Genomic DNA, 15082 nt, shown 5'->3' with positions numbered 1-15082 from the left:
ATTTTATGGAAAGACTGACAACTCCTTCTTGCCTATCAATCTCTTGCCATCTCTGGAAAAAGGCAAACTTTTTAATAACCCTTTGTTTGAGGTACTTTTGTTTGAGGTACTAATACCACTCTATAAAGCCTTAGTAAGACCACACCTAGAATACTACATCCAGTTTTAGTTACCACACTATAAAAAATATGTTGAGACTTTAGAAAAAGTGAAGAGAAGAGCAATCAGGATGATTAGGGGACTGGAGACTAAAACAAATGGTTGAAGAATGGTTACAGGAACTGGGCATGGCTAGTGTAGAGAAGAGAAGGACCAGGCGGGACATAATAGCAGTGTTCCAATATTTGAGGGGCTGCCACAGAGAGGAATGGGATCAAGCTATTTCCCAAGGCACCTGAAGCCCACACAAGGAATAGTGGGTGAAAACTTAAGGAGACATTTTCTGACCGTGAGAACAATCAACCATTGGAACAGCTTGCCTTTGGAAGTTGTGGGAACTTCATCACTGGAGTTTTCAAGAAGAGATTGGAGGAAAATGGTGTAAGGTCTCTCGACTAGATGACCTACAAGGCCCCTTCCAACTCTGTTAATCTTAAAACTGACTTTGTGTGTGTGTGTATGATTTTTTCCCCCTACCTGATAGGAATGGCTACGTGTGTGCTACCAAAATCATGGCCTTGCGGAAAGTTTTGGAAACAGCTGGACACTCCTCTGGCTTCACCAGCGAAGAAAAAGGTTTGAGCCTGTGCACGTCTGATTGTGAATGGCAGGATGGGGGGATGGGTTGAATAGTAAGCTGAAGGACCCATTTTGGCAATTGTAAAAGATGGAGAAAGAACGGGGAAGGAAGGGAAGAGAAGGGAAGGGGGTGGAGAGTTGAGTGATCTGTATAATGTTAGTATAAATCTAGTCCAGTCCTGTAGCATATTATTAATTCTGGATCATACAGAACCATATTTTTGTGGCGTGTCAGCCGTCGGCCCCTCCAGCAGCCGAATCAGATGAGGAGGAGGCATGGGAGTCAAGGTCAGCATCAAGGCAATATCAGATTGATGGGGAAGAGGGAATAGAGCTGGGGTGGGGGGAAGAGAGAGAGAGAGAGAGAGGCGGAGCCTGGGCCATCCATCAGCCCTCAGATAGAGAGTCAACAGCCCCCAGGTCTGGAGGTGACTGATAAGGAAGAGGAGGAACAGCTGGGTCCAGTGCTTGATGTGCAGAAGACAGAGGAGAGGAAAGCAGTGGAAATCTGTGGACTGATCCTTAGGATGGAAGAGTCACTGCTGCTAGCAAGGCCCCACCCTAGCTCTGGGGATAAAAGGCAGTGGGCGGCGATGAATAGATGTGGCAGACAACTATTCATCTTCCGATCAGCTGGACTTGTTAGCTTGCATTGAAGGAGAAACTTTTTGCCAGGGTTCCTGGCATGCCTAATAAAAATTTTCTGTGTTCACTTCAGAGGGTTTTTCGTGTTTGGGAAGCTGGGTCAGAACACATATTGACACATCTTTTCATTTTATGGAATATTGTATTCTGTCATCAATTGATAATGAACTATCTTGGCCATCAGGAGTGTCCATCTCTTTCCAACAATGTATTAGCATTTACAGATCTTCTGACAGTTGGGGAAATAGGAAGAGGTCTTCTTGTTATCTAAGATGGCTCCCACTGCTGTTGAGCTTCAGAGGAAAAATGGGGATATAATTGGGAAGGAAGGTTATTTCTATTCTTCCTTTCTTTCCTCAAGGAAAAGTAGGTTTGTCTGAATGGGGCATACAAGTGGGGGAGGAAAAATTACCTCAGCATTTTTGCTTTTTTCTCTTGACAGACCCAGAAGAGTTCCTCACCCTGCTCTTCCGAGTGCTAAAGATGGAGCCTCTCTTTCAGATCCGGTGAGAAGGATAAGCTGTTTTCTATTTCATAGTCCCATGCTGTACGTTTGTGGTGTGCAGAACAATTCAGACTGTCTCAGATTCAAGATTCTCCATTTGGGGCTCAAAACGTTTAGTTTGGAGGCAAAGGTGTCTGTTTTGCATTCAAAATGAGGTGGTTTCAATTACTCAGAACTCACAAAGCAGCCCATTTTACATGTTTAACAACTGTTTCAAACTCAAAATGGGGCATACACTGAGGTAAATTAAAATAGGGACTCATGGATATTTGTGTGTGTGAGGGGGACAGAGAGAGAGAAAGACTGACTTTGATTACCTAAGATAGGTACAGGATAATAATATATAATAATTTTTAGTTATAAAGCAATGAAGTTACTGTGCCCACAAAACACCCCTAAATTTCTATTTCACCTTATTTTGATTGTTCTGTTTTGCTAGGCAGTATCTCTGCACTCCTTAGAATAGTTTTTGCAACCCTGAGGGACAGAAACTTTGATCAAGAAAGTAATCCATAGTAGACTCTGTTTTCCCTACATTTTCCCTACATTTACAAATTTTGTCACAGTTTATTCCAGTAGTATCCCCTACTCGAATTCTCTTTTTCTCCCCTTTGAACACAGCTCAGCTGGCCAGGACCCTCATGGCTGCATATTCTACCAGATATTTACTGAAGACCACCCAACTCATGTGGTCCCAACAGTTCAAGAGCTTCTGGAGGGATCACTGGTGATTGGGGATCTCAAATTCACAGAGGTGAGATACAGGACCGAAAAGATACACAGATGTGACCTTCCCATCACCTCAGAATATTGTTTTCAGCAAGACAACTTGTACCACATTTGAAGGACTGCAGGGTACAGAAGGTTGGTCTAAGGCAAGGGTCTTCAAACTTGACAGCTTTAAAACTTGTGGACTTCACCTCCCAGAATTCCTCAGCTAACATGACTGGAGGAGGGATTCTGGGAGTTGAGGTCCACAAGTCTTAAAGCTGTCAAGTTTGAAGACCCCTGATTTAAGGTCAGGCACATTGCACGATCAGAGTGATTTAGTTCCATTATTGTAGCCATCATCTTGACTACAGGTAGCCCTCAAGTTACAACAGTCCATTTAGTGACTGTTCAAAGTTACAATATCACTGTAAAAAGTAACTTATGACAGTTTTTCACACTTATGACCATTGCAGCATCCCCATGATCACATTTGGATGCTTGGCAACTTGCTGGTACTTATGATGGTTGCAGTGTTCTGAGGTCATGTGATCATGTTTTGTGCCCTTCCGACACGCAAAGTCAATGGGGAAGCTGGATTCATTTAACAACCATGTTCCTAACTTAACAGTTGCAGTGATTCACTTAACAACGGTGACAAGAAAGGTTGTTAATGGGACAAAATTCACTTAACCACTTGTCTGACATAGCAATAGAAATTTGAGCTGGATTATGGTCGTATGTCGAGGACTACCTGTATTACATGTTCATGTTTTGGGCCAAGCTGCCAGGGTAAGGTTTCCCCAAGTCTCCATGTAGTCACCAAATGTTTTAGTTCATTCCCAAAGAATTGTGATGGCGCAGTGGTTAGAATGAAGTACTGCAGGCTAACTCACTGCTCACTGCCAGGAGTTCGAGTCTCACCAGCTCAAGGTGGACTCAGCCTTCCAACCTTCCAAGCTGGGTAAAATGAGGACCCAGATTGTTGGTGACAATAGGCTGACTCTGTGTGATGACCTGGGGCATGGCACAAAGGCAACACAGTCAGGTAATCATTAATTAATTAATTATTAATTCCAATTTTGCCCCCAATGTCCTGGTTACCTCTGGGCTGGAGAAAAACTCTCTCAGAAACAGTCTTTCGCTGCAGAGAATCAAGTCCAAAATGTGGTCAACAAAAACTGTAAGTATAAGTCCAATCAAGGCAAGATGAGGTAATTCGTCTGCCATGGCAAGAGAAGGAATTCCAGACCTGAAGGAATGGTAGTAATTCAACATGGTTGGGAGGGTGCCAGGAACGCAGATAACCAAAGTCAATACAAGATAAACTCACGTTTGTTCCCAGCAGATGCCGCACTCAGCATGCTATTCTTTTAAACTCTCTTCCCAGATGTGGCTAATGAAGGGAATCAGGGCCCTTTCCTCCCCCATAAGCCATGCAACCCACGTTGCTCTCTTCTTCATTCCTTCCTGCGTGCTGTAGGATGAAGGGATAGGTGGGCCTGGGTATTCCTCTGAACTCCCTCTCCCTTGTTCTACCTCTGCCCAGCCAGACTTTGCCCTTCCCCTGTTCTGCCCAGCCAGACTTTGCCCTTCCCCAGTTTCCTCCACAGCCAACAGAGCCACACTCCCACTCCCTGTCAACTGTTTGTCTTCTTCCTCGGATTCAGACTCCGACAGAGGCATCACACTCTGTAAACCACTTAGAGAGGGCTATAAAGCACTGTGAAGCAGTATATAAATCTAAGTGCTATTGCTATTGTCATTCTAAATATTATAAATAAATGCTATGTAATGGCCCTCTTTGGAACAAATAAAGGGGATTACAAATTATATTGTGCTATATACATATAAGTAGTATAGCCCTATTTTAGTTAACTATAGCTGTAAATAAAATTGAATCAATTGTAATTTCTCATTTGGTCACTCCCAATTCTTTAAATTACCGTATTTTTCGGACTATAAGACGCACTGGACCATAAGACAGACCTGGGTTTAGAGGAGGAAAACAAGAAAAAAAAATAGTTTGCCTCTGTGCGTCCCAATTTTGCTCTTCCCGGCATCCAGAAGCACTCTGCAGGCCAAAAAACAGGCCCATTTTTGGCCTCCCAAACCCTCCACAGGTCCCATTTTTGCCATCCCCAGTGCCCAGAAGCACTCTGCAGACCAAAAATGGGCCTGTTTTTGGCCTCCGGAGACATCTGTGGGGAGGCTGAAAAAGGGACACACGGAAGGTTTGGGAGGCCAAAAATGAGCCCACTTTTGGTCTGCAGAGTGCTTCTGGATGCTGGGGAGGGCAAAAATAGGACCCGCTGAGGGTTTGGTAGGCCAAAAACAGGCCTGTATTCACTCTATAAGACGCACAAACATTTCCACCCACTTTTTTTTGTGGGGGGGAGTGCGTCTTATAGTCCGAAAAATACAGAATGTTTTAATTGCGATTGTGCTCTTTTTCTCCTTTCATCCATGAAACATAATGTAAAGAAATTATTGTTTTTTAAAAACCTATGGCTATATCTTGAGGGTAGAAAATTATCAGCACATTTATAATTGCACAGAGAACAAAAATTAACGAATTCAAATTAATTTTTAAAGCTGGACTGCCTTGAGTAATCTTATCCAAGGCAGTTACTGTATGCAATACAGGTAGTCCTCAACTTACAACCACAATTGAGCACAAAATTTTCTGTTGCTAAGCAAGACATTTGTTAAGTGAATTTTGTCACATTTTATGACCTTTCATGCCAAAGTTGTTAAGTGAATCACTGAAGTTAGTGACATGGTTGCTAAATGAATCTGGTTTCCCCATTGACTTTGCTTGTCAGAAGGTCACAAAAGGGGATACATAGCACTGCAACCATCAAAAATATGAGTTAATTGCCAAGCATCTGAACTTTGATCATGTGGATGTTTTTAAGTGTGAAAAACCCTTAAAAGTCAAACTTCTGTTTGAGATTCTCACTAATCCAGGTCATGGTTGCCCCAAAAGTGCTTTTCCAAGAGGCAAGTGGACTTTCTGATTTTTCTTTGAACATTATTTTGATTTTTCTTTGAAGATGATTATGCTTTTCATTCAAGAAGCTTATTCAGCTCTGAAGAAGCTTCTTGAAGAAGCTCTGAAGAGCTGAACAAGCTTCTTGGATGGCCTTCAAAGAAAAACCAGAAAAACCAGTTGCCTCTTTAAAAAGCACTCATAAGTCACTTTTTTCAATGCCATTGTAACTTTCAATGGTCACTAAACAAACTGTTGTAAGTCAAGGACTACCTGTACTACCTGTACTTTTCCATGGTTTCTTGAAACAGATTTGAAAAACATTAGATCTGCCTTTTTTTTGGGGGGGGGGGAGTTCTGTATGCAAAATGGGGGCCCAACAGTAGTCCTCCCACTGATTGACTGTAACTTTGTCGCTTGTATCCTTACGATTTATATTGACTGTTTCCTAGTATGATTTGATTGATTATTGCACCCTATGACTATTCTTAAGTTTTGTACCTTATGATTCTTGACTCTTAACGAATGTATCTTTTCTTTTATGTACACTGAGAGTATTTGTACCAAGGCAAATTCCTTGTGTGTCCAATCATACTTGGCCTATAAAGAATTCTATTCTATTCTATTCTCATCTAATCTTTATTCCAATCTCATCCGGGTGCTTCCTTTCTTCTTGACAGGCCCCTTCATGCCTCATCCTTCAGATGCCTCGGAATGGGAAGAACTTCAAAGCCTTTCGGACTATCCAACCCAGCCTGGAACTTGACCTCACGGATCTTCTGGAAGAAAGTAAGGGATGAGAGAGAGAAGCATATATCTCTGTCATAGGACTTCAATCGTATGTGCTATGTACATCATCTGAGAATCTAGAACAGGGGTCTCAAAATCGATTTCATTGTGGGCCACATCAGGGTTGTGTTTGACCTTGGGGGGGTGGGGCCATGGTGGGGAGGCAGCTCGATGTCAACTCATATCGGGGGAGCCTGTGGTGGCCCAAGTGTTCTGCCAGCAAAAACGGGCTCCTGAGCTCCGTTTCCAGCTGCGACAGCCTCCTGCAACCTTCTGCCAGTAAAAATGGAGCTCGCAAGGGCCATACGTGGCCCTCCCAAGCTCCATTTTTGCTGGCAGAGGCACCACAGACTGGTCCTTTGCTGTTTCCAGGGTGGCCCCACGGCCCAGATCTAACCTCCCCATGGGCCAGATCCAGCCCACAGTTTTTGAGTTTGACACCCCTGATCTAGAACAGGTTAAGGGCAAAAACTGGTTCAGTTTAGCCTCCCCACAAGACAGACAAGACCAGGAAATCACAGGAAAGCTAAAACTATTTTGTAATGAGATTGGCTATGTTAATAATAATAATAATAATAATACTAGAATCTTGGAAATATGATTGTGCGTTATCTCCTCCCCCTTGTAATAGTTCAGTGAAATATGAAGGTATTTGCCTGACCCGTTTCCATATATTATCTTCTAGTTCTGGATCACAACATCTTTTGCCTAGGTAAACATTGCTGCTTCATCTTTGTGAAGGTTATTTTCCTTAATGGTTTTGTCTACTATGCTAACTGCCATAGATATTTTGTGGAATCTCTCAAACCTTCCTCTACTCATTGTGGTTGGTTTAATGTAATGGTAATTAAAATGGTGGACAAGGGCCAGAAAGTCCCAAGCTGAAATGTCCTTCACTATTAAAATTATTTGGATTAACTAATAGAGCATGATTACTTTCGGTCAATCTTGCTCTGTTAGTTCAATCTGGTGAGGTGGTTGTGGGGAGAAAAGGAGAATAAATGTTATTTATGCTGCCTTGAGATCCTAGAAGAAAGGTGACTAAACAAGTAAGGAATCACAGAGAAGTTGAATGCTCCCTTTGAAAACTTTTGAGCTTCTCCTTCACTGAGCTTTCATCCTTCACAATTTGCTACTTTGCCTTCTTTAATATTTACCTAAACCTGTGGCCTTCACTACATCTTGGAACAATGAAGGCCCATAAATGAACTCCACTCAAGGTTGACTCAGCCTTCCATCCTTCCGAGGTGGGTAAAATGAGGACCCAGATTGTTGGGGGCAATATGCTGACTCTGTAAGCCGCTTAGAGAAGGCTGTGAAGCACTGTGAAGCAGCATATAAGTCTAAGTGCTATTGCTATTCTTACTGTGTTCCTTTTGTCTGTTGGTAGATTTCAAAGTCACCAACTGATTTTTCCCCCCAGTTTTTTAGGCCTGGAGAAAGGGAAAAAATGTTTGTGGTGAATGCCTTCCTCTTTGTAGGGCAAACAAAATTTACATCAGTTTTTACTTGGCAATAATTACCGAGTATTGAATGTCATTTCACATAATCCACAGCTAACGTGTTGCTTTTAACTTCTAACTTAGCCCAACATTTCTGATTTTACCCCTGCAGCTCCCAGAGAATGTTCTTTATGCCAAGGACTGGCTGTGATGGAGTGTCCAGATTGCTACCGGGATCCTAGTTTTGGCATGCAACACATCAAACAATTCTGCAAGATATGCAGTCAGCAGGTATCTTTGTGCTGGCTTTCCTTCCCAGGTTACTTCCTTAAGCTATGTTTTGTTTGACAAATAATATATAGCCAAAGGATGGCTCAGAGTTTCTAGTTAGGATCCACCCCCCACTTAATGCAGAAAAGTTGGAATGTATTTGACAGATGTAATTCTGCTGAGGGTAAAACCATGAGTATCATGATACTGTGGTGGCATAGTGGTTAGAATGCAATACTGCAGGCTATTTCTGACTGCCGGCTGCCTGCAATTTGGCATTTCAAATCTCACCACGCTCAAGGTTGACTCAGCCTTCCATCCTTCCGAGGTGGGTAAAATGAGGACCCAAATTGTTGGGGGCAATATGCTGACTCTGTACACTGCTTAGAGAGGGCTGTAAAAGCACTGTGAATCGGTATATAAGTCTAAGTGCTATTGCTATTGTCAAACTGTCTTTTAAAAAATTTGGTGTCAGTTGCATGTACTAAAATTAGAAATCCAAGGTTTCAGCCCAACACACCAAAGCCATGTTAAAGAAGATTCCTGTGCTTGCTTTGCCTTATTTTTTTGTATTTATTTTTTTGTTAAATTTATTTGCCGCCTATCATGCAGTGGAGCTATTCTATGTGGCTTATTCTGGGTATGTATAGTCTTCAAAAAGGTGAGTGAAGAGGAATATAATTCTCTTCTTCTAATATCTGATAACTCGTTGAATAGAATACCTGCCCTCTCCTCTTCCAGAAAGCAGGATATGGATTAAAGGAGAAAACAGGTAGTAATTACTTATTAGAAGATGCTTATAAAAAATGCTTTAGACCAGGGGTCCCCAACCTGTCAGCTGCAGCCCACTACTGGGCCGTATCCTACTAGCAACCAGACTATGTGAGTGGCTGGCCAGTGCACATGTGTCTATGTGGTCACCCACACTCCACACTAGTGTGACAAGCATTGCGCAGGTCACACAAGCGCTAGCGTTGTGAGCATCAAGCTGAGTATTGTGCTTGCACTAGCATTGCGGTGAGCTTTGTGCTCGTGGCCCTGTTTGCATTGTGTATGCACTCGTGACCTCATTCGTGCACTTCACATGTGCACATGCGTGTAAAGCCATCGCGCCCCTTCTGCTCTCAGGCCGACAACCTAGAAAAGTTGGGGAATTCTGCTTTAGAAGAGCAGTTGCACAATTACTCAGGTTGCTCTCCTTCATTGGATGTGATCAAATGGAAGCTAGATAACCATCTATCTGGGAATTTTAGACTTTCCAGAATGTGGATTCCTACACTGAGCAAAGGGTTAGGATTTCATGCCTAAAGGCTTCATGAATTCTGAGATAGGAAATACATGCTTCTAGTCCTGTTTATAGTGGAGCTTTTTTTTAATAAAAGGGAAAAAAGGTAATGGATAACTCAATAATCAAGAAAGGACCTTGCAAAAGAGTCATCTGAGTTTGTGTTGCTTGATTAATTCTGGTTTTATTGTTGTTACCATATTTTCCCGAAAATAAGCCCCTCCTAGAAAATAAGCCCTAGCATGATTTTTCATGATGCTCAGAATAATATCCATACCACCCAAATAAGCCCCAGTTAAGATGGTCAGCCAAACAGACATGTTTAGTACCGTATTTTCCTGAAAATAAGACCTAACTGGAAAATAATGTCTCTTTTGGAGCAAAAATTAATATAAGACGCAGTCTTATTTTGGGGGAAGCACGGGAACAAATTACTAAGTGTGTATGTTTGCCCAACTGGAAAGACTCAAGGCAGATTTGTTTACTATCTTTTGGTGTTCTTTGGGCACTAATCTACAGGTTCACAAGCACCGGGCCCGACGGTACCACCAACCCCGTCCTCTGCATCTTCCTGAGGAGTTTTCTCACTTTGGCTCTTTGCCAGAGACCATTCCCCGCCAGACAATGCAGCTCTTTGCAGTTCTCTGCATTGAAACAAGTCATTATGTGGGCTTTACCCGCCACGGCCCAGATGTCCACCAGTGGCTTTTCTTTGATAGTATGGCAGACCGTGAGGGTGAGTTTTTTCAAAACGTGTTTTCCAAAGAAAACCAAGGTTTGTTTAGCTTGTGAAATTGGACTGATTTGTTGACTCAGTTACATTCCAGTAGTGAACTGACTTGGAAATCTCCCTCTGTCTGAACGTTGAAACTGAATCCTCAGAATTAGTTTGATTTGGACTTTTTGAGGGGATTCAGAAAACAAAAAAGCCTTCTTTGCAAATAGGTTGAAGTATTAAACGCTGTCCAAATTGACAATTGGAAAGTACAGGAAGTCAGAGGTAGGCTGCTCGGGGTTTGCCAGGATTCGAGAGAGCCCCTAGCTAAGATTCTATGCAGTTTGGAGAAACCACAAATCCCACCCCTGGCCCTCCCCTCCTACGAGTCCCCACGCAGCCTGTTTTGGATGCAGATAAATGCAGGGCGTGCGCGGAGGCTCAAGGAGGGTGAAAAACTGGCCTCCGGAAGTTCAGGAAGGCCAGAAATGGATCCATTTTCAGCTTCCAAAGAGCCTCCAGAGCCCGGGGAGGCTGTTTTCACCCTCCCGGAGACTCGAGGAAAGCCTCCAGAGCCAGGGGAGGGCAAAAACACCCCCCCACACACACCATGGTGCAGGAGGCCAACTAGGCCATGCCCACCATGGCCACGCCCACCCAGCAACTGGGCAGAGAACCCGTTGCTAAAAAATTTGACGTCCATCCCTACAGGGAGTCCTCAACTTATGACCACAATGGAGCCCAAAATTTATATCGCTAAGTGAGAAATGACTTCTTACTATTTTACAACTTTTCTCGCCACATTTGTTAAGTGAATCACTGCAGTTCTTAAATTAATAACACGGTGGTTAAGCTCCCCCATTGACTTTGCTTGTCAGAAGGTCATAAAAGGGGATCACGTGACCCTCTCAGGATGCTGCAATCGTCATAAATGTGAGTCATCCTGTCAAGCATCTGAATGTAAATCATGTGACCATGGGGATGCTGCAGTGGTCGTAAGTGTGAAAAATGGCCAAAGTCACTTTGTTCAATGTTGTTGTAACTTCAAATGGTCACTAAAAGAACAGTTGTAAATAGAGGACTTAACCTGTATCCAATTCCACAAATTAATCAACTGTTCAGTTTGCAGTTTGGTTGAATCATTCTTATCCCCTCTACTATTATTGTTTATAGGCAAGATTATTTGCACACAAATGGGATTTAAAAAGTAAATGGAAGTTCCAATAACCTAGGCAGAGTTAAAATGTGTATACAGTAACTTAAAGTGAGCCATAACTGCAATAACTGCCTGCAGTTGGGCAGTTTGAATCTCACCAGGCTTAAGGTTGACTCAGACTTCCATCCTTCCGAAGTCAGTAAAATGAGGATTCAGATTGCTGGGGATAATAGGCTGAGTCTGTAAACTGATTAGACAGGGCTGTAAAGCATTGTGAAGTGGTACATAAGTCTAAGTGATGTGCTATAACAGGGGGCAGTCCCTAATTAACTCTGACTAATCTTGAAAAGCTAAATCAGATCAGACCTGGTTCATACTTGAATATGAACCTCTAGAAAACCCCATGGCTTTTGGTTGGATCAATGTTTTTCATCATTGACCATTTAAAGAGGGATTGACTTCAAACTGCCAAGGTTGAGAAACATTGGGCTAGCCTAAAACAATAATCAATTAATAATGAATTAATTAATTAATCAGAAGGTGGCAATGGCAAGCTACCTCCATTGAGAGCTGTGATGGTGCAGTGGTTAGAATGCAATACTGCAGGCTACTTCTTTTGACTTCCAGCTGCCAGCAGTTCAAATCTCACCTTTCGCTCCATTCTCACCATGCCTTTCACCATTCACTCACCCTTCCATCCTCCTGAGGTCAGTAAAATGAGGACCCAGATTGTTGGGGGCAATATGCTGACTCTGTAGACAGCTTAGAGAGGGCTATAAAGAACTGTGAAGCGGTATATAAGTGTAAGTGCTATTGCTCAGTGCTATACCAGGCATTGAGCTTAGCTCAAAGGAGTCTTTATTTTTCTCTTACTTTTGAGAACATAAAACATACAATTCAAATGAACAGCAGCCATGATAGCCTGAAATCTAAACAATATGTTTGTTGCTTGGATAAATATCTTATAATGGTCTTAATAAGCAAATTTATTGGATACTTGATGGGGACTTTTGCTTGGCCTGAATTTTTTTTCCCCTAAATCTCAGAAAAATAAATAAAGGTAGACATTTTCAGAGATGCTGTTTATTGAAAGGGCCGAAATCCCACTGATCAAAGGTTGGAATTCCAATAGTAAGTTGATTTGCTTTCCTCTTCTGTTTCTTTCCATGCATACCCTCAATCCTTATGCCTATATTTTTTTTCTTTCCCAAGGTGGATTGAATGGCTTTAACATCCCTCAGGTCACACCTTGTTCAGAAGTAGCAGATTACTTGGAAATGCCCATAGAAACTCTGCAAGGCTTGGATCCCAAATCTTTGCCCTCTTATGCCCGCCGCTTGCTCTGTGATGCTTACATGTGCTTCTACCACAGTCCTTCCCTCAGCCTCTACAAATAAAGGTTTGGGTGAGACAGGAGATTGTAGAAGAGAGAGAAACTATGTGGCTGCAGGAATCCTGTGACTGATGTGGCTGCAAACCTGAGTGTTTAAACCAGAACCCAAAGGTGCTTTTTTTCCAAGAGGCAACTGGAGTTTCTGGTTTTTCTTTGAAGACATTTTGTTTCTTGTCAAAAGAGCTTCTTCAGCTCAGGTTGCCTCTTGAAAAAAGCACCTTTGGGACAACCATGACCTGGATGATTGAGAATCTCCATAGACATTTAAACCAGAACCTTTGCAAGAAATAACCTGAGAGAACAATTCAGAAGCAAAGTCTATATATTGTAACCTAGAACTTTACAGATGGAAGCCATATTGGAATCTGCCCTTCCTTTAATGCTAATCTAGACGAAATGTTTAAAAAAGACTTCCCCTGACCACTCTTCACCATTTTAAACATTTTAGGGATGGTGGACACAATCAAACTAACTCTATCCACTTGGAACAACTTATCAAAGGATGTTTGGATATTGTATGTGAATGTAAAAAAAAAATTAAGACAATCATGCTTCTAAACCCATCCTCTGCTTGGGTGCTTCTAAACCAATCCTAAAGGATCTTTTTCAACTGCATGAAACTTGTGGGCTGTTCCAGTCCTTTCACCGAGTCATCACACTCTCAGATTAAAGAAGTGGTGGCAAAAAACAGAGTCTTCTCAGTGATGATACTTTGTCTCCAGACACATAGACCTGATGTGTGTTCTGGGGTCCTTTCAAAATCACCTGTAAATTAGAATCATGTGGTAAGGCCACACTTGGAATATTGCTTTCAGTTTTGGTCGCCACGATGTAAAAAAGATGTTGGGACTCTAGAGAGAGTGCAGAGAAGAGCAACAAAAATGATTAGGGGACTGGAGGCTAAAACATAAAAATAATGGTTGCAGGAATTGGGTATGTCTAGTCTAATGAAAAGAAGGACTAAGGGAGACATGCTAGCAGTCTTCCAATATTTGAGGGGCTCCCACAAAGAAGAGGGAGTCAAGCTATTCTCCAAAGCACCTGAGGGCAGGACAAGAAGCAATGGGTGGAAACTAATCAAGGAGAGAAGCAACCGAGAACTAAGGAAGAATTTCCTGACATTTAGAAGAATTAATCAGTGGAACAACTTGCCTCCAGAAGTTGTAAATGCTCCAACAGTGGTAGTTTTTAAGAAGAGATTGGACAACCATTTGTCTGAAGTGGTGAAGGGTTTCCTGCCAAGGCAGGGGGTTGGACTAGAAGACCTCCAAGGTCCCTTCCAACTCTGTTTATCTATTCTATTCTAGAATATGAATTGGACACCCTTTTCAAGAGAGATTAAAACAATGGTGTAATATGGAAAAATTGAATGGAAAGAGAGCTATTGAATTTGTACCAACTGATAGAGGATGATGAAACTTAACGGTCTGTGTTAAAAGACAAAAATTATTTACTTCATGGTTATATTTACAGTTACATTGTTTGTTAACAACATTGGATCACCAGTATGTTTAGCTTTGAGACACTTGATATATTAGAACAACTTGTTAAATCCTTTACATTTAAAAAAAAACTGTTATTCATTTTAAAAGATACTTCTTATCAATTATTCAATATGATATGAAGATCATAAGAAATTAATGGAATAAATAATTTTGAAATTCTTCTGTTGCCTAGACAATTAGAGACTATTTGAACTTCTGTAGCAAGAGTGCCACTGGATTCAAATTATGACTTATAGAACAAAAAATATTACTTAGAATTTGTTATGTATGTATAGAAAAGGATTTTTAAAAACAACATTTTGTTGGAGATAAAGTAATGGTTTTTTAAAACACACCTTTTTACAGTCTTGCACTTACCAAGTTTTGGGAGAAAGTACTAAATTACATAAATATAATCATATGAGAAAAAACTAGAATTTTCAGTCAATAGTATTCTTTTGAACTATGTACCTTGTCCTTAGAATTTGACAACTGGGCAATGGCTTCTCTGTGTCTTTATTATAACTAAATAACTGACATTATAACATTGGTAAGGTAAATGTATGGCTTTTCCTTCAATGGATTGAGGGCCTGACAGCACTTGACATCTGTAAGTGAATTGCCTATAGATGTAGAATTTGTATGGACAAATATAATGAAATACAGGGCTCATTTAAACAAAATACAACTTAAAATGATACATAAATTATGTGTGTGTCTGTGTGTACTTGAATAAAAATTGCAATAAATAACTATTTTATCTAATAGAATTTTAACTAGTTACTGCTAAAACGATACACCTTTTTTTTCCTTTATATTTTTTTCACTTTTTAAAAGAACTTTCTATGTGGGTTTTTTTCCTTTTGGCAAAGTATGTATTTTTATCTTTTCCAATGTTGTTTTGTTTTTTCAATATTTGTCATTATTTTAAAAGAGCTATTAAATTTTTTTAAAAAGAAA

General features: G+C 41.2%; 1 protein-coding gene across 2 annotated transcripts in view; it reads left to right on the top strand.

Annotated features, from left to right (window-relative positions):
* LOC113425497 (ubiquitin carboxyl-terminal hydrolase CYLD-like) overlaps nucleotides 1–15082 on the top strand; it is a 29529-nt gene extending 14447 nt beyond the window's left edge. The window contains exons 9-16 of one of the 2 annotated variants that reach the window (XM_087947601.1): nucleotides 644–735; nucleotides 1826–1889; nucleotides 2510–2642; nucleotides 6269–6377; nucleotides 7992–8110; nucleotides 9894–10110; nucleotides 12458–12644; nucleotides 13946–15082. In XM_087947601.1, the coding sequence (XP_087803727.1) occupies nucleotides 644–735; nucleotides 1826–1889; nucleotides 2510–2642; nucleotides 6269–6377; nucleotides 7992–8110; nucleotides 9894–10110; nucleotides 12458–12642 (919 nt within the window). In that variant the 3' untranslated portion in view covers nucleotides 12643–12644; nucleotides 13946–15082. Of the gene's footprint in view, nucleotides 1–643; nucleotides 736–1825; nucleotides 1890–2509; nucleotides 2643–6268; nucleotides 6378–7991; nucleotides 8111–9893; nucleotides 10111–12457 lie in introns of both variants that reach the window. The other variant, XM_026687668.2, reaches the window with a different exon arrangement.

Source organism: Notechis scutatus, chromosome Z (genome assembly GCF_049901735.1).
Source record: "Notechis scutatus isolate UNSWTSFEM ecotype Mainland chromosome Z, rNotScu1.2, whole genome shotgun sequence".
NCBI classification, from domain to species: domain Eukaryota; kingdom Metazoa; phylum Chordata; class Lepidosauria; order Squamata; family Elapidae; genus Notechis; species Notechis scutatus.
This window is presented reverse-complemented; position numbering and strand designations above follow the sequence as displayed.